Source organism: Nelusetta ayraudi, unplaced genomic scaffold (assembly GCF_046127955.1).
Source record: "Nelusetta ayraudi isolate G7.1 ecotype Tasmania unplaced genomic scaffold, CSIRO-AGI_Nayr_v1 ptg000260l, whole genome shotgun sequence".
Lineage (NCBI taxonomy): Eukaryota > Metazoa > Chordata > Actinopteri > Tetraodontiformes > Monacanthidae > Nelusetta > Nelusetta ayraudi.
In genome coordinates, this window is record NW_027466309.1 from 125,017 (window position 1) to 144,299 (window position 19,283).

Consider the following 19,283-nt stretch of genomic DNA (forward strand, 5'->3'; position numbering starts at 1 on the left):
ACTTTATTCAAAGGTTTAGATCAGAGTACAAAAAGAACTATGCCAGGGGATACATAAAGAGTTTATCTTCTTCCTCTTGTTATCATCGTCATCAGCAGCAGCATTGCTTTTTCTTTTTCTTTTTCTTTTTTTTATTATGACGGTGACGCCACAGGCGTGGAATCTGCGAAGCAGCAAATGGAGGTGCGCAGAACTCGTGTGCGCAGGCCCAGCGGCAGATAGCGTCGCAATGCACCATGGTACTTCCTTTCTCTCCGAGGCCATATTGGAGTTAGCTCAACGTAAGGCGAGCTCTGCGTTTTTACATTAAAATACACTCACATTCCGTTCGTTTGGACGTCTCCATCGCAGCGGACATATTAAAGAACGCCTGTGCTTTCTTCTCTTTGACCCCGCAGGTTGGCCCGACCGGACTAAACCGCAAAAATGGTGGCCGCCAAGAAAACGGTGAGCGGCGCTGCCCTCAGCCCCGGCTGCACGCGCGGCGCTCGGGCTAAAGCTACAGCTTCACGTGGAGACGCGTTCGTGTCGTGGCCTACTAGCTTAGCGGTTGTTGCTGCGCCCTATCAACAAACCATGTGCTGTCGAATGTAGGCAATCGCGTAAATGTAAAGGGCCGGGACATGTTTCCATCCGTCTTAACGTAATGTCACGAGTTGAACGGCAGCTCGCGGGCGTAGCTGCCGTAACTTGGGACGCGTTGGTCCGGCACGGTGGCTAATGGCAGTTGGCTAACTGGTCACTCCGAAGCTGGATGGAACAGGCTCGGTGATTCCTCAAACCGTACTTGATGTTGGTTTCGGAGTGAGAGTGAATTATTTGCCGGCGTCTGCGGCGCCAGTTTACAACATTGTCATTTTTTATGCGCGTGCGATGACGCTCACTGGTCCGTCCGTCCGTCTGTGTGGTTCTTCCAGAAAAAGTCCATGGAGTCCATCAACTCTCGTCTCCAGCTGGTGATGAAGAGTGGGAAATACGTCCTGGGCTACAAGCAGTCCCAGAAGATGATCCGTCAGGGCAAAGCCAAGCTTGTTATCCTGGCCAACAACTGCCCCGCTCTCAGGTAGGCGCCGTGCTAATGGGGTCCAGGCTGCAGTGCTCAGCCTGCCTACTGTCCTTTAGGAATGCTGGCTCTAATATCAACGCTGCTTCTGTATGATTGCACTCCATCAAGATACTCAGTGGTGTGTAATCATGTTTTCACTTGGGGCTTTTGGAAGGAAGGAAGGATTGCCCAGGGCTGATGGACTTCAGAGAAGGATTTCTTTAAAAAAATAAATAAATGAGATTTGTATCCTCACAATGTGTTTTTCTATAAGAGATGTCGCTTGTGTAAAAGTTCATTAGTTTGAAGTCGCACTCCCATATATTCCAGCACGAGTCTGAAAAGGTCTATTTATGTGATGTGCCTTGACAGGATTGTGTATTATTATTGTTGCCACCATTCATTCACCTTTCATTATTTCCCAACAGGAAATCTGAGATCGAGTACTACGCCATGCTGGCCAAGACCGGTGTGCACCACTACAGTGGAAACAACATTGAGCTCGGCACAGCCTGCGGAAAATACTACAGGGTGTGCACACTGGCAATTATTGACCCCGGTGAGTGTCTGTCTGTCTGTCGTGATCGTGGGCGACCTCCTCACACAGGGGCTGACCCTGATCCCATTGTTCTCCCTCAATGTTGTCCTGTGGCCCTGGCCTTTACACTTGAAGATGCTGGAGCTCAAAAAGAACTGAAAACATTGCACAAAAATCCATTGCAAGCTCGATTTAATGCACTCGGTTCTTTGTGTTTCACTCCAAAGTGTTGTGGTTCAGGACTGTTGGTTTGCAACAGCATTGTTGGTTCAGGCTCCGGTGGTTCATCCATCAGCTTGATGACGTTGTGTTCCTTCTCCTCTCAGGCGATTCTGACATCATCAGGAGCATGCCAGACCAGCAGCAGCCCCCTCAGTAGAGCCGCTTCCCCACCACATTGTTATTAATAAAAAATCGGTGTGAAAGGAATTTGCTGACGTCTTGTTTGTTTGTTTTTTGTGTGTGTGACTCGATAGCATGTGTCGTTCCTACATGTGTCCACCAGGGCGTGCCAACACTCTGGTTTTCTCCGGTGAGGATTCCCCAATAACACACTTGAAGTCTGTCTGAGGGGTTTCCTCCCCTCTGCGGCTCTGTCTGCTGTACGAGTCCATCGGCACGGAAGCAACCGCGAAGCCACATTTGCTGATCTTATGCAACGGATGCATGAGCAACATCTGCTTCTGTGTAATTGATGATCCACTCAGATGAGCGCTCATCGCCGTGTTGCTTTAATGCCGCGCAAGCGCTAATCTTTGATATTCTTTTCCTTGCGTAAACCCTCGGGGACGATCATCCGCTGTATTAACTGCGGCCAGCTGAGCGTAATGGGCAAAGAACACCGAGGGCAACCGAAGGCAGGAAAGAACTGCCCGCATTAATCCAGACATGCAGATGATAATCGTGGCAGCGCTCGTTAAACATCCATGAGATTCAACCGACCTGTTGTGACGTCACGTCAGCTTGCCGGCCGACGGTTACGTAAAACTAATGACGGCTGTGAGCTGCGTGAGTGCAGAAGTTTGAGTGAACGTAAAAGCAATGTTTTTTTTTTTGTTTTTTTTAATGCGTTCCTCACTCTTCAATCATTTCCGCTCATGCTGTTACGTGGGATCTTTGAAGGGGAAAAACAAAACAAAATGGGAAGATGGCGTAGTCGAGGAGTCACTTGGAATTTATTCAAAGCTTGAACAAGGTCTGAAAAGAAACTTGAAAACAAATGGAGCTGAGGCGCTCTGCTTGAGCTCACCGCAGCTCAACACTCTTCCGCTACTGCCAGAACAGCCACCTTTTAAAGGTAAGGCTCCTCCCCTCAGCCAGGTGACCAATCAGTTACTCGATCAATGCGAATTACGCAGTGAAATCAACCATAATCATCTTACGCTATAGTTTACCAACACAAAACCGAAAGGTCAACCGTACAATGGTCTTATGGAAACATGGAAACGAAAACAATTGCTCAAAAGCCCGATCACATGAGAACAGGCCCCGCCCAGGGACTGCACATAATGCTGGGGAATCCCTTTGCATCTGTTTGATGGGTGACACCTGCGGAAGTGGGCATTGCATGCAAGTAAACGTACATGTATGCGCGTGGGGCTTACAGCATTACAGGGACCGAGTGTGCACCCGAGGTCTCACTGCCAAACTGTGAACAGAAGAAAAGAATCTTTCACGTTATTTAGAAATACAAAACAAGCTGAGGGAAACTAGTGTGGCGTGCGTGCGTGTGTGTGTGTGTGTGTGCGTGTGTGTACATGTGTCAAGACTGCATCCCGACGCTGTTGTCCTGCAATGCCCGCAGGTTCACTCGGAAAACACTGCTCAGTCGACGGCACAGTTCTCAGCGTTCCAGGTGTACTCTTACACTTTGGAATTTGCATTCCCCAAAAATGTACGGTCCTTGCCATTACGCACGGGTTGCCAAAATGAGCCATTTCATAGGATGAGGCCGCAGAGGCGGAGAGGGCGACATGCTTCCAGAGGAACGATGAGAATCATGAACTGGCAAAACATGCTTCATTTAATCCCGTGTCAAGTCCAGAAACCTGACGAGCCAACAAGTCTGAATCTGCACAAACACGCAGGGCTGTTTGCTGATGCATCCAGCCACACACACACACACACACACACACACACACACACACACACACAGATGTATGTAAGCCGGTCATCATCCACTGAGTGGTTTGGCCCAGTTTTTCCACTCACTGCCTCCCTAAGCCTTTTCCTTGATTCCCAGTTAAATGGAATGAAATCATTCCAGGACGTCACGTGCAGCAGAATCCCTGTTCTGAACGAGGGCACCACTGGAGGTTGCCCAGAATAATGTGGATAAACACAACTTAAAGTGTCTGCTCCAAATAGAATGGCAGACCTGCTCGGAGCCTGAAAGCCTCCGCCAGCACCACTTCTTTCATTTCTTTCATCAGTTTGGGGGGAGTCTGTAATGAAGTGATGCGCTGGGTGCCTCGTGACTCCGGGAAGGTCGGTCAAAAATAAAAGCACACAGTGAATTAACGATTGACCTTTTCTCACTAGGGCATGTATAGATCAGTGATGCGGGACACCAGTCCCCCCTCAGTGCCCTCCAACAACCCGGACTGGAATCATTAACCACCGCCACTGTCACTGGGTCACACATCAAAACTTTCCACTAAGCAAATGATGCAAACGCTTTTACCCTATCTTTCATTTCAATTGTATATCATTGTCCAGCGTGCATTATGCCTGGCTACTTTACTTTGAAATATTTGAGTTTACTCTGAGCTCCGCAGGTCAGAGGTGCTCTCACACTGCGTCTCTCTAAAACCCAGGTCAACATCGAGCCGGCGTCCAAAAAGCAACGAGACAGAACGTGACCCACTTGTTTAAACTCTGTCTGTCTGGTTTTATCTCCACTGCCTCATTCCACTGGCAGTAAGTAGGTGAGCGCATCAGCCTGTGAGCCGACTGTTAGACCCAAGGTAATGCCAGCCTCCATTCTGATGCAGGCGGGTAAATCCTGGCTCATCTGTCAGCTTGTTTGTCCCCACTGAGTCGCGCTGACTGTCTGAGCAGCAGGACATCTCTGTGTGCCCCCCCCCACCCCCCCGTCTCCAAACTATTCCCAACCACCACCCTGGTTAGCTCTTCCCTACTGGAATAAGCTGTAGAAGCACCACAAGACACACGTGACTGCATCAGGTGACTGAGGACGCTTTGAGCAGCACGTGAAGAGACAGGTGTTGGTTGGTGGAGGGAACAGGAAACAACTGCAGGAAGGCCACAGCTGCGAACTCAGCGTTGAATGTTAAGATGTTGAAAACCGTCTCTCGTCTTTCAGTCCCTTCAAACCTCTTCCCTTTTTGGAGGACAAAACAAATTCCAAAGTATGTCACAACAGATGATGCAAAACAAAACCAGCAAAATATGAAAAGGTAGAGGTGTACACACACACACACACACACACACACACACACACACACACACACACAGATGAGAGAAATAACACCATACGAAATTTATCAAAGCGTGCATTAACTTACTCAGCAAAATACATAAACTACAAAACCAGGCCACACAAACTACTAATTTCAGACAACTTCATAGCGCTTACCTTACATAGGTTATTTTTTTGCGTGTCTGGGAAGTTAGCTGCAAAGCTAATGTCAGCTAGCTCAATGTCTACTTTCGTTCTTCGTTTCTTTCTCTTTTATTTCTTTTTTTCTTTTCTTTTCTTTTTAAAATATATATAAAACGACTGATTGCGCCACTGATTCACAATACTTTTTTCTGGCGGCCAATTTTTCCTTCTCGTTTTGCCGTATTTCCTTCGGCTTAGCTCCCCAGCTGAACCTTTATTTTCTGCTGCGGTCCATTTCTGGGCGCACTGATCCTGAACCAGCGAGACGCAGCCGTCAACCCGAGCCTGACTTTGAACCACACAGTGGTTACAGACAACTGAACTACCAGGTCTTACTGATCAGTGATTGGGCAAATGAAGTGTGAATAAACGTCTCTTTGAATCACTGCACAACAGCAAGAACAACAATAGAACCTCCAAGTGATTGACTTTGCTTTTTATTATCAGAATTGAAGACACAAGCTCATGCAGATCCAACAAGAGGATGCGTGTGAGCAGAGAGTGAACAACAGTCTTGAAGTGTTTTTAATGACATGACACTTTCTAAACAGCAAACAACGGGTCGGACTCACTGTCCTCCCACACCAGGGTCGGGGTTAGTCTGAGTCTGTCTCGTTTGTGGCGAGGTCACGCATCACACACGGAGTGCACGTCTGTTGCTCGCGCGACGACCCAGCAGCACAGAGACCGCACGAGTTCTCAGTCGGTGCACGCCGACTCCTAAAGTGCAAGTTGATGGTTGGGCTTTGTTGGATTTGCAGAAGCAGTTATTCAGAATGGACAGAGGGACCAGCGATGGAGGAGCAAAGACCCGGGTACACTATTGGACTACAGTATTAGTGCGTGAGACTACTTCATTGTTATTGTGCGAGCCTTCCCACACACACACACACACACACACACACACACACACACACACACACACACACACACACACACACACACACACACACACACACACACACACACACACACACACACACACACACACACACACACCGTTGCATAGCCTGAACGACACCAACGTGACGGACTCAAGGTTTCCTCGTTAATAAGCAAACACTACTCAGAATATATCAGGAAAAGGTTGGAATTAATACACAACATTGTATATCTGACATTTCTTTTATGACTTCCTTATCATTATTATACCTTATTGCCTCCATTTTCCAGGCGCAATACATCTACCGTCTCCAGCTTCAGCTTCTCTACGTTGATTTTGTGCTACGATGCTAAGCTAAACCACCGTTTCCCGTCACTCGTTCACTTGAAAAAAGGTCCGGCGCAGGAAGTCTCTCCACGTGTCACTGTGTGTGCACAGGACAACACACACACTCGCACAAAGCTTTCTCTCACACTCGCACGTACGCACAGCTGCACGAGAGCAGCACGTCTCCTCCGTCTTCATGGGGGGGGGGAGGTAAACACTTTCAGTTGAGCGGCTTCAAGAAAAGAAAGAACTGTCGACTGTGATCCATACAGGGAGGAACAAAAGACTCACAACGCTGTTGCAGCCGCAGCAAAAGAGGGACACGTGTCCTCACACACCAACATTGGACAGCGGGCGTAGACTGTGTCAGTGTGAGAGGGTTGAAAAGAGAAAGTTCTCTGGATCAGTACAGCAATGCCGGGTCAGCCTCAGCTTCACGAGCTCTATGAACGGATGGGAAACAGAGGGAGAAGGCAAAGTGGAACATTGCAGTGGCTCAGTAGCAATCAGTGAGTGAAGCGGCAGCGCCCATCAGTCCTTTGGGTTGATCTCCATCACCATCACCATCATCATCAGCAGGTGAGGAGCCCACACAGCGTCTTCAAGGGTGAACATGTGAGGAGCTTTCAGAGGACGCACAGCTGCAGGACGACTCGGTGGATGAAGATGATGTCACCAGAGCCAGCTGTGATGTCAGAGAAGGCTTCAGGAAAAGGTTGCTTGTCAAAATGCCACCAAGTCCTGACGCTAAACTGCCACAATAGCAGCTTAGCGTAGCTTAGCGTAGCTGCGCCTACTCTCACTTTACAGCTCCTAGAAGCTTCTTTTCCCACAACTACCCTCCCACCCCCTGTTTTCAATGTACAGTAAGCTGATTGGTTCAATAATCCAGAGAAAATGAAGACTCTATCTAGCTGCGATGGCTGAGTGAGCCTCTGAGTAACATAGCTGCTGTTGTAGTTTAACCAGAGGGAGAGTTAAAGCGGCAGCCGGTGGGGTCAAAGGTCACACAAATACAACAGGACCACAGAGTTTCTCCACTGTTTAAGGATAGAAATGGTTTCCCCCCGGAGGACGAGCGGCACCAGTGCACACGGTAGCCTGGATCGACTCCTCCCACTGCCCACTGCACTCTCACACTTCTCACGCTTATACAAAAAAAGGTCATACAAAAATACCTCGACAGTACATTCAATGGAGGAAATTGTCAACTTCTGGGAAGAAAAGTGCTCTTGCATATCTGACCGCGTCTCCACCTTCCCCTCTCTCTCCTCCTCTCTCTCCTTCTCTCCCTCTCTCTCTCTCTCTCTCTCAGTTTCAGGAGAAAAAAAAAACACCACGAGGGAGATTCACAGTATCGGGGGGGGGGTTAACAGTTGGTGGCCATACTGTCGCACCTATCACTCAAATAAAAGTGCAAATTAGGTTGGGGGTGGGGGCAGAGTGCTTGGGGTGTGTCAGGGTCTGGAGGCTGCCTCAAGGGGGCAGCACCCTCCAGGAGGGGGGAAGTCACAGCTCTAGTGTCCTTGGGGACGGGGGGATGGGGGGGGGGGGTTGTCACAAGGGGAGAGTGGGTGGCAATCACTGGCTCAGTGCCAGCCTCATCTAATCTGAGCTTGGCAGGAATCCCAGCCCGCAGCGCCCCCTCCAGGACACCGTCTGGTGTGTGTTTTGCGACAGGCTGCGGCCAGCGTCAGGGTCCTCCACTGGGCGGTGGCGGCGGTGGCGGTGGTGGGTGGGGTGGTGGGTGAGCAGGGCAGGTTGGGGTCCAGGATCCAGCGGCGACTACGTCTCTCATGCCTCCATGTAGTCGGGCGGCGGCTCCTTGGGCGGAATGGCGATGGCCTCCTCGTAGGGCGGCAGCAGGACCTGTGGGGGAGCAGGACCAAAGCTTCCCAGTTATCATGGAAACCATTCCGACATTTCATGACTTGGCTCGGGAGACGGCTAATGCTGCTGCTAGCTTAGCGGCGGCAGCGAGGCTCGCCGTGGCGGCCACAGTCTTCTTCTGTGGTTTTTACAGGCAGCTTACAGCAGCTGCTTCTACTGCTTCTATTAAATTACATTATTATTATTATTTTTTTAAATGATTGTTTGCTGTCGAGGATGGTTGTTGGAACGCTCCGCCTCCTCCGGCCATTTTCACTGGCCAGTCAACCGGTCACGTGACCTCCAATGTCACATCCGGTGACGCGTAAACGCTAAACAAAGTGTTTCCATGACGCTGCAGCGATATCCCTCAATGTTGAAACCACCTCGCGAGAGTCAAAACCTCCCAGCATCACTTGAGAGGTTTCCAGAGTTCACTTCCAGGGGCGCTGGAACCGCAGCTGCTGTCACAACCTGCTCAAGTGCATCCGTGTGCTTCAGAGGCCGAGGTTCCCTCCTCTGCATCAATGCTCTTTCTCTGTAAATAGTGTTATAAAACCAGCGCCGCCGCTAATTCAGCTTTGGAGTGGGGGGTGGGGGGTGGGGTGGGTGGGGGGGGTGTGCTCCGAGGGCATGGAATTGTGAAAGCAGGCAGAGCCCCGGCGAACACATCACACTGGCAGGATTTGAAATGAAGAGGACAAGCAGACAATTATGTAACATGTGCAGCAGAAGAGAGGATGGACAGAGATGCAGGGGGGCCGGAGGGGGCGGGGGGGGGCCGACCCTTGTGCATGTTAATGGCATTTATATAAAAGCTGCCCAGATAAGCAGCTGGGTGCTTAATGTTGCAGGCAGTAAGAAGCCATTTAGCCACGCTGCCCTGCAACAGCAAAAATAGAAGCAGCGCTTGTTTTGTGCAGCTGCAGGCTCTGCAAGGAGGGGGGGGTGGGGGGTGGGGGGGGCAGACACATGTCGTCACCATTTAGGGGTTTTGAAAAAGCAACACGCTTCAGATTCAAGTGGCATGTAAAGCCCACAGTTTGGTTCTGGAGGATGGCTTGACTGAACTGAGACCAGCTGGTGCACCGCCTTCACAACATCCTGGACAATCATCCAGCTTCAGTCTGGTCTGTCGCTGGTCTGTCACTGGTCTGTCGCTGGTCTGTCAGTGGTCTGTCGCTGGTCTGTCGCTGGTCTGCCACTGGTTTGTCACTGGCCTGTCACTGGTCTGCCACTGGTCTGCCCCTGGCCTGCCACTGGCCTGTCACTGGTCTGCCACTGGTCTGCCACTGGTCTGTCACTGGCCTGCCACTGGCCTGTCACTGGCCTGTCACTGGCCTGCCACTGGCCTGTCACTGGCCTGTCACTGGCCTGTCACTGGCCTGTCACTGGCCTGTCACTGGCCTGTCACTGGCCTGCCACTGGCCTGTCACTGGCCTGTCACTGGCCTGTCACTGGTCTGCCACTGGTCTGTCACTGGTTTGTCGCTGGTCTGTCGCTGGTCTGTCGCTGGTCTGTCGCTGGTCTGCCACTGGCCTGCCACTGGCCTGCCACTGGCCTGCCACTGGCCTGTCACTGGCCTGTCACTGGCCTGTCACTGGTCTGTCACTGGTCTGCCACTGGCCTGTCACTGGCCTGCCACTGGTCTGCCACTGGCCTGCCACTGGTCTGCCACTGGCCTGTCACTGGTCTGTCACTGAGGAAACCCTCTGAGCTTTTTGAAAGGTGTGTTGTCTCTTATATGGACACACACAGAGACTTTAATGAATCCCCCCAGCGCTGCACTGCCTGTGTTACGCCTGCTCCCAGCCTCTACACTGTCCAAGCAGTCAGCACTGAACTTCCTTCACAGCCCGCTGTCTCTCTGGCTGCTGCTGCACTACTGCTCCCACGGTCCACCAAGACTGACAGACGCAGCATTTACTGAGGCGCTGTGGTGAACGCCTGCTGGATGAGTGGCAGGAGGAGTTCCATGAGATTAACAGAGCCACCGTCAGCAGCAGCAGCAGCAGCGTGGGAGAGATGAAGGATGACTGTAGGTGTGAGGCAGATTAATGTCTTATGTGTGTGCAGGATTATTGACAGACAGATAAACGGACAGAGCGACTGTGCTAAAGCCTCTCAGAAAAGCCATGAGTCAACGCTCGGGGGGGGACGAGTTGGGAGCGACGACAGCCGGCCAATGGCGGCTCGGGATGACCTACAGCCGCTGGCGCACGTTGACTCAAAGTCACTTTAGCGAAGCTCGCACCACAAGCGCACAGAGACGACGCAGACAGTCAGAACCCATCCGTCAGGTCCGGGGCTCTCGCTCACGTCCACCTTGGATTCATCGTCCTCGCTGTGTTTTCATCCAGACTTTAATCTACCATAGTCTTCTTCATTCTAGAGAATGCTAATGAAAAGACTGCAGAGTGCCTCTGCCTACACTAGCACACTATCACAGCTATTCTAAGTACTGGAGACCTTGGTGGGTGTGATTTTTCAGGAGGACCTCATGAACCCAAACCTCTTGGTAATGGAAGAGATTGAATTGGCAGCGAGGACCCAGGGAGGCGGCCCGGCTCGACCCGTTCACCTCAGGCAGCGCCTGTGCACGGTGAGGCATCGTTCAGCCGAAGCCTCCGGTTGGGGTTGATGAAGCCTTTCAGAAAGACCTCGTGGTTCTAACCTTCAAAATTAAAGCACCTCTGACTTCTCACGTTCTCTACAACTGCTTTGCAGCTACACACCGACATTCACAGTGGAAATCCTTACCTCGGACATTTAAAGGTATCAACTCACTCCACTGCAATGCAACGAAAAAATAAATATCATCTGCACTTTAGCACTGCTTTACAATCACAGCAATTATTCTTCCTCCTCCTCCTCCTCACGCCCTCCAGCAGCAGCATCAGGCCTCTATAATCAGCTGATGGGCGAGCGGTCAGTGTGTCCTGAAGGTGATGTAGTGCGGGGTGGGGTGGGGTGGGTGTCAACACTCACCGTGGTGTCATTGGTGGTGACGTAAACCAGGACCTCCGTGGTGCCCCGCCCACTCACGTATCTGTAGCAGTTCCACACGCAGCCAATCAGGTAGGCCTAACAAGGGAAAGAGAGAAACACAGCGACCTTCAGCGCCAGGATCTGCACCTGGAACCCCGACCGGAACCCCATCGGCCCTCACCCAGGAACTCTGAGCTAACAGGAAGTGGGTCGTGACGATGATGTCACGGCGGGGCGGGGGGGGTAACACTGTATCAGTTAATGCTGAGGAGGCGGCTCACGGCACGCAGTGTGGGCCCAGCACCGTACTTCAAATTCCTCTCAGGCCCGGTACTCTGTGAGCCCGCGGTGGCACCAAGGGTTCAGGTTCCTCTCCCTTGGCAGGAGAACAGCAGCTTCATTCAGCGTCTGTGTGTGTCTGTGTGTGTCTGTGTGTGTGTGTGAGCAGCTCGCAGAGTCGGTTACCTCTGCCAGTAGCAGCCTGATAGGCCAACCAGGAAATCAGGCTGACTGGGACCCAATCTGCCCACTTCACTTTGCCAAAACTCTAGCCATCTAATAATAATAATAATAATAATAATGATGATAATAATAATAATGATAATAATAATAATGATAATAATAATAATAATAATGACAATGATGATAATAATAATAATGATAATAATAATAATAAAAAGAATAATAATAATATTAATGACAATGATAATAATAATAATAATAATAATAATAATAATAATAATAATAATAATAATAATAATAATGATGATGATAATAATAATGATAATAATAATAATGATAATAATAATAATAATAATGACAATGATGATAATAATAATAATGATAATAATAATAATAAAAAGAATAATAATAATATTAATGACAATGATAATAATAATAATAATAATAATAATAATAATAATGACAATGATGATAATAATAATAATGATAATAATAATGATAATAATAATAATAATAATAATAATGATAATGATAATGATAATGATAATAATAATAAGCCCTCTGTTTACAGTCTCTTCCTGACTAAAAGCGAAGGCCTTCTTGGACCTTCCACACACTTGCAGAGACAGGAAGGAGGTTCCAGGGGGCAGAGACATCGCCAGGCTGAGGTATCACTGAGGTATCAGTGAGTTATCGGTGCCTTTTGAATTGAGTATGTTCCAGCTCACACGGTCTGAACAGTGACGTGTTCAAAAGAACTGAAAGAGGAAATGTTCTCCATTCTGAGCAACACTAGCAGAGATGAGACCTGCTAAACAGACCGCAGAGCACTTATTCTGCAGTTTAGTGTTGGAGGACAGACCATCCATCTGCCACGTGTGTCTCCTGCCTCCACCTGCCTGTTGTAAAGTGCAGTAAAGTGGAGGATGTCTGCTTCAGCAGGAAACCTGGCAGCACGTCGCAGGAGGCGTCCTTGAGCTGACAAGACTGGCTGGTTTCCAGAGAACCCACTCCACGGACAGCGGTCCGGCAGTCCGTGCTGGGAGTGCAGCCCGTCCATAATAACAAGACGTGTATTTAACTTTTGTATTTAACACAATTACACTTATGTCAGCGTCAAGGACTCGTCTCCTCTGTCCTGAACCGCTGACATCTCCGGCAATAAAGAGTGGGACGCTGCTGCGCTGGGTGCCAGAGACGTGACATTTACCACTCCTGTCTCCGAGGCCGGCAGTGCATCTTCCGCTGGCTGCTCCCCGTCGTAAAGAAGCCCCGCTCTCGCTCTTTGAATATCTGCCAAGAACGCTTTCCACGCGAGCTCGGAGGAGAAACCACTTGATTGGATGGTACAGCTGACTGCAACTCTGCGTCCCATCTCGTCCCAGAGCCCCAGAGCCCCAGAGCGGAGCTGCGCCTGGAGAGTCATCCATGCATTAAGGGTAGGATGAGCCTGACAGGAGTTGGTTGGCTGTTGTCCCTGACCCGCTGCTCTGTGACTGTGTGATAATCTCATGAAGAATACCCACAGCGTACGCACACCGGCACAGTCACCGTACGCACCATGTGACTCATGATGCGCCAGTGGATGCTGTTAATCCTGCTCCATAGAATAACAACAACGTTGACTACAGATCCAGTGCTCAGTGTGTGTGTGTGTGTGTGTGTGTGTGTGTGTGAGAGAGAGAGAGCGCTCGCTATGACTGGTATGGATCATTAAGCATGAAGACGTACAGCGTCTGAGTTTGCATCAATCCAATTTCAAGTAGGAAACCTCAGAAAGTGTCAAAGCGCCGTACGACAACACGACAACACCACAACACGACAAGTGAAGCGGCAGTGATGCCAGTCACACAAAACACTCACCTTAAAGGACAGGATGCACCCGATGAAGAGGAGGACTGCGAAGACTAGGCACATGTTGTTGGTGGACATGATGTCCTCTTTGTAAGGGAAGGTCCCCGGCTGGGCAGGGAGAGGAGGGGCAGGTAGCACGACAACACGACAACACGACAGTGTTAGTTCTTCTCATTGGTGTCTCCCAACATCTTCACAATTTGGTGCATTTGCTTGACGTAAGAGGTGTGTGTGTGTGTGTGTGTGTGGGGCTCTCACCAGCTGTTGGAGGTAGTCCTGCACCGTGTTGGGATACACCACCACACTAATGGCCACCAGCGTGTTAAGGGCAAAGTCGAAGATTTGGTAGCAGAAGAAAGGGATGATCCACGCTGCGTGTTGCTGCGAGGAGGAAACAAAGACGTGCGGCCGCTCTGAGCACAGCTTCAATGTGTTCAATCGTGCTCTGCCTGCGTTGATGTGTTTACCTTGTACGCCCCGTAGGTTGCCATGCCACATATAAGAATCATCAGCAGGGATATCGCAGTGGCTATGCAGATATCTGCAGAGAGAGAGAGAGAACACACACACACACACACACACACACACACACACACACACACACACACACACACACACACACACACACACACACACACACACACACACACACACACACACACACACACACAGCGTGAGGTCAGATTATGGCTTTAATTATTCAAAGAGCAGCCGACACCTCGGTTCCCAATGGTTTTCATGAGAATTTGCCCACGTGATCACAAAGTCCCCGGGGACAAAGATCACCAAATGCCCGGAGTGACTCCCACTATTTTAAGCACCCAATCTGTGGTGCACAAAAACATAAACAGCAACACGTGGGCGATTGTTACGCAATGGCTGCTAAATTTGATTTCCCCGTCTCACGTTACGGATGCGGCAGGACTGCCAGGTCCGGCGGAGCCTCGTCTGCTCAACGCCATCGCAGGTTGGCCGCTATTATTAACGTTCATTCACAACCGCTGCTGTGTGTGTGTGTGTGTGTGCTTCCAGGAGGCACCAGTGATTGATCCTCTGGTGACACTGGTTGCACACACAGTACACACATCATGCACATATACAGCAGGGCTGCAACTCACAAATATTCGTTGAAAATTACATTTCTTGGCGACGGTGATTAACCGTCGATTAATTCATTAATCGTTAGTCGATTGACCTCATCGATCAATTAATGATTCATTGATAAGCAGCAAAGGAAGTTGGAACGTAGAATTGAACGATCAAATAATGTTGAGGGTCTGACGCGGCCCATTTTTTACATTAGAGAACAGAAAAAACACCGTCAACATTCACCCTCTGACTTTAAGTCGACTTGTCATGGGTCACATTTCAAATTAGAAAAAAAAAAAAAAAAGAGTGTTTAAAAGTAACTTGTTCTATTGATACAGGTACACACCAAGCCATTTAAGAAAAAACACTGCATAAAAATATTTCAATTAATTGCGACTAATTGAATTTAATCTATTAAATTCTTAATCGACAATTAATCGATTGATCGTTAACATCCCTCATCGGCGACTAACTTTGCCGCTGCTCTTTTCTGACTGAGTCAATTCATCTTTGTCCTACAATATTGAAAACAATGCATGCAGTCACTCCCAAATATTGTCCATAAGACACGTGGGACAGACTGCTGCCTTTACAAAACCATAAGACCTGGGTCTCTTTTCTTAGTGCCACACAAGCAACAAAGCCAAGCAGTGTGTGCGTGCGTGCGTGCGTGCGTGTGTGCGTGCTTGCGGGCAAGTCAGTCAAGATGGCCGTCCTAATCCGAGGGAGAATTAGAGCAGTGGTTTTTAATCAGAGTGGGCACTGACAGGATCTGCGCAGCTCCACGGGCGACTGTGACGATGATAGCCGCTGCAGGGCAAAGCACCAAAAATACACAGTGCACACTCAGAACTGTTCCGGACGGAGCCGAGCCTACTCAGCGATGTCTGTGCTGAGAGCAGCGTTATGGGAAAAGAAGCGAAGCTGCAGAAACGCAGCGAGCGGGACCCGGACACGCTGCCGGCATTTCAGGCCCGGGGATGCAATGAGTTACAATGTTGCCGGCTTAGACAGCCTGGCACTGCCCAGACACAGGCTGTAAGATATCGGCTCTATGAGTGAAGTACTCTGAAATGAAACAACCGCTCTCACTCACTTGCATCATCCATCACATCGATGTCGGTTCCCAGTTCGGAGCTGGTGAGGTGGTAGCGGTACTGGACCGGGTCGTAGAGAGCTGACAGCAGTATGAGTAGGACCACTGCGTTGATGAGCTGCAGAGAGAAAGCTGCCATTAACTAACACATGGACTTGTCACAGAGGAGCAGTTGAATTCAAAACTACCGTGGCTGTAGTTTATTTTCTCACTCCAACGCAAACTGCAGACATGAAGAATATTCTGTAGTTTGTTTACACATAGAATAAGACTGCACAAATGGGATTTTTTTTTTTTTTTTAACACAGACGATTCAGAATAATAGATTTAAAAAAATGAAGGAATAAAAATATTTTGTATTTATAATTATACAAAAATATTTACATTTAGTTTATTATTTTAGTTTGCTGGCAAACGCCTACAAGGCGACTGCAGTGAAATACAGTGTAGGGTCCATTTGTATTTTTCTTGTTAAATCAGGAATCATTGCCATCGTTTACTAGTTTCTGCCGAATACATGAAAGAAAATGTGTGTTTGTGACTTCAACATAATATTTGAAGTACAACATAGATTTATTTATTTATTCTTTTTTTTTTTTTTTTTTTTTTTTAAACCAAACAGAAACTATAGAGAGGTTTTTATAAAACAAGCATTAGGGTGACTGCTCACGATGCTGGGCCAGAATATGTCCATTAAAACTGCTTATCCTGTTTGCAACGATCATGATAAAGTACACAAAGAATGCACTTGACTGCTTTATTTTAAATGCTGGAATCAATAATTACTTGATGGAAATGTAAAAAAATAAAATGTTTTTTTTTAAATCCTCCAATTCTTTTCTCGCTTTAGAAACAACATCCTCTTGGCTCAACATTTGATGTATTCATTTGTTTTCTATGTCGGGCTCGATTAATCGACGCCTACTCGTTCAGCAGTTGGGTCGAAGGCTGACTTTCACTACAGCTCATGGATTTGCTCAGCTTACTGGGCTATGTTTAAAACTTCCAGGTTATCCCCCTGGACTAAAAACAGCACACCGTCGTTTCACCTGTTAATGAGCACAATTAACGGTTGCGCGGTAGTTGTGTAGATCCCTAACGCTGTGACGTCACAGCCGATTTGGGATTAAATTAAACGACAGAGAAAAAATAAAATAAAATAAAATATAAAGTGAACAACAGGCGCTCCTTATTTCAAACAAAGAAGCAACCAAATTCTCTTTTGTTTTGTTTTGTTCAACAAAATGGCAACATGGACCGAAATGGCAATTCACAAGTATTTGGCGCCGATAAAAGAAAAAAAAAAAACAAAAAAAACGGAATAACAAAAACAGCAGCTGCTAGCTAAACAAGCTAACAGCCGTAAACAATTACCGCCGATACTCGTCACCTGTCATTCCGTATATGTTTGCTCACGTTTCAAGTGAACCCGCTGTCGACAGCGCTTATTGGAATGAGGACAACAGAGCGGTACCAATACAACGGACTCACCATGTACCATATTCCCAGAATAATGGTGCCCGTCCGTACATGGCAGCAGAGGCAGCAGCTCGTCGAGTACCACCGGTCCCACGGCGAAATCATCGTTTCTCTCGGTGTGGAGTCCGCAGCTATATCATGAATGCTGCCAGCCGGAAGACAACTCGAGACTACGACGGCCTGGGAGGAGGATTGTTTTCACCAAAACATGTGAAATAATAAAAAAAAAATTTAAAAAAACAAAACAAAAACGGCAACGAAGACAACAAAGTCGGCTGTTGCCTTGACATCCAGCGCACGTCCGAGCCGATGTTTCCTCTCACCGACTGGACGACTGCACTCTCCGGGCGGGCGGGCGGGCGGGCGAACACGAACACACACACGCGCGCGCGCACACACACACAGCCGTTAATCTGCCTCGCAGTCACGTGACGCGAGGCAGGAGGATTTGTACCGAGTTGCATGAGCATGGACGTAAAAGTGGCCCCGTAATCGCCGCCCAAAATAATAGGGACATGAAGTGATATCGCAGCACGACGGCTTGTCGAGTCCAAGGCACTTTCATTGTTTTAAACGCAGACAGGTGGCGCGTGTTGTGGGGGATATGGCGGGGAATGAAAGAAAACACAAACCTCGCTGTTTTCTTATTTTTGTCTCATTTTCTTCTATATACAACTTTTTTTTTTATTATTATTATTATTTCTTTTTACAAAACTTTATATGTCTCCTTCCTGTTTGTTTGTGTGCCCCACCAATGAGTAAATACCTTCTTTCACTGATATCAACCCCCCCTCCCGTCAGTAGACTGCAGATGCGGGGTGAGATTTAGATGTCATGGTGATGAACATGGCTTTACCATCACCACGGTGGCTGGCAGGAGGAACCAGCCAGCCCAGCCACAAACTACTTATCAAATATTCTCTGTGTCAAAACACAGCACTGGAAACCTGCCATTTGTGATGTCACAGAGGGCCCCGATAGCTCCTTCAGGTTCCGTGACCACACCAATTTGCCGATGGAATATAAACCGGGATGAGAATTGTGAAGTAGAACTGTGCGTGAAAAATAATGGAAAATTACAAGTGATATAAATGGTTGGGACAACACTGAGGGTGTCGCCCTCTAGATAGAAATGATAGTTTATAGGACACAATAAGGAAATGAGCTTCACAAAATGACTTGCGTCTTCACTATGTCTATTGTAATTTGTTTTTTTGTTGTTGTTGCAGCTTCATTTTTCATCGTCAGGGAATTTACGACCACCGATCGCGGCGAGAAAAGTCTGTCAAATTCCAATGAGTCTGCTCAACTGTCTGTGCAGCAATCCCATGTCGAGCCTGACAGATGGAGCTGGTGACAACAGTCCTAAGCCCTGGTGGGCGGACTGCATCATCGTTGAGGGTTTTTCCACATCCCGCCATGACTTTGTGGCAACTCAACTGCCACTTTTGTAAAAGCTGCAATATAATTTGCAGAGGAAAAGTGAAAAAACAACAACAAAACAAACCCCATCATTGGTGCCCAGACGGCCTTGGACATATCCCAAATGACCGGCAGAGTGAAGGAGAGTTAGGAAACGTCACGCGGAGGAGGTTTACATGCGCAGCGTGAGCGCTGACATAATGACCGGAAATACAAAGCCCTTTTAATCCCTTTTTCCCCTGAGCAGTGGGAGAACAATGCAATCCCGTAGCTGCTGTTTGGGCTCATTCCTGGCTAATGCAGGTGGCAGAGCGCTGCTCTACTGACTTGTTTCAGCAGAGCAGCGCTGCAATGCAGCTGCCACCTCCAGCCTTTCCCAGTCTCAACCGGCATTAGCGGCCCATTTTTAATAGCAGGGCTTTGAGAGAACGCTGAGCCATCCATTAGAGAGTGACCTCTACTATTATTATACCTGTCTTTCAAACATCAAAAAGGTCACATTCAGGGAAGAATGGAGAGGGACGGATAAAAAAAAAATAGAACTCCCCACGGCTGAAGGTGAGTTCCACTGTGAGGTGCAGGTGACCGGGCTGACGGCCAGCGATT

General features: G+C 48.5%; 2 protein-coding genes across 2 annotated transcripts; one reads left to right on the forward strand and one right to left on the reverse strand.

The window, feature by feature from the left end:
- Positions 1 to 155: 155 nt before the first annotated feature.
- On the forward strand, positions 156 to 2,012 carry rpl30 (ribosomal protein L30). The gene is made up of 5 exons (XM_076017131.1): positions 156 to 281; positions 399 to 447; positions 918 to 1,063; positions 1,474 to 1,604; positions 1,910 to 2,012. Exons 2-5 carry the CDS (start codon positions 427 to 429, stop codon positions 1,960 to 1,962), a joined length of 351 nt encoding a protein of 116 aa, XP_075873246.1. The 5' UTR covers positions 156 to 281; positions 399 to 426; the 3' UTR covers positions 1,963 to 2,012.
- Positions 2,013 to 5,628: 3,616 nt separating this feature from the next.
- laptm4b (lysosomal protein transmembrane 4 beta) lies at positions 5,629 to 17,591 on the reverse strand. The gene is made up of 8 exons (XM_076017127.1): positions 17,268 to 17,591; positions 15,777 to 15,894; positions 14,059 to 14,132; positions 13,850 to 13,972; positions 13,601 to 13,699; positions 11,276 to 11,371; positions 6,194 to 8,287; positions 5,629 to 6,081 (listed from the first exon to the last, which is right to left on the reverse strand). Exons 1-7 carry the CDS (start codon positions 17,358 to 17,360, stop codon positions 8,213 to 8,215), a joined length of 678 nt encoding a protein of 225 aa, XP_075873242.1. The 5' UTR covers positions 17,361 to 17,591; the 3' UTR covers positions 5,629 to 6,081; positions 6,194 to 8,212.
- Between the last annotated feature and the right edge of the window lie 1,692 nt (positions 17,592 to 19,283).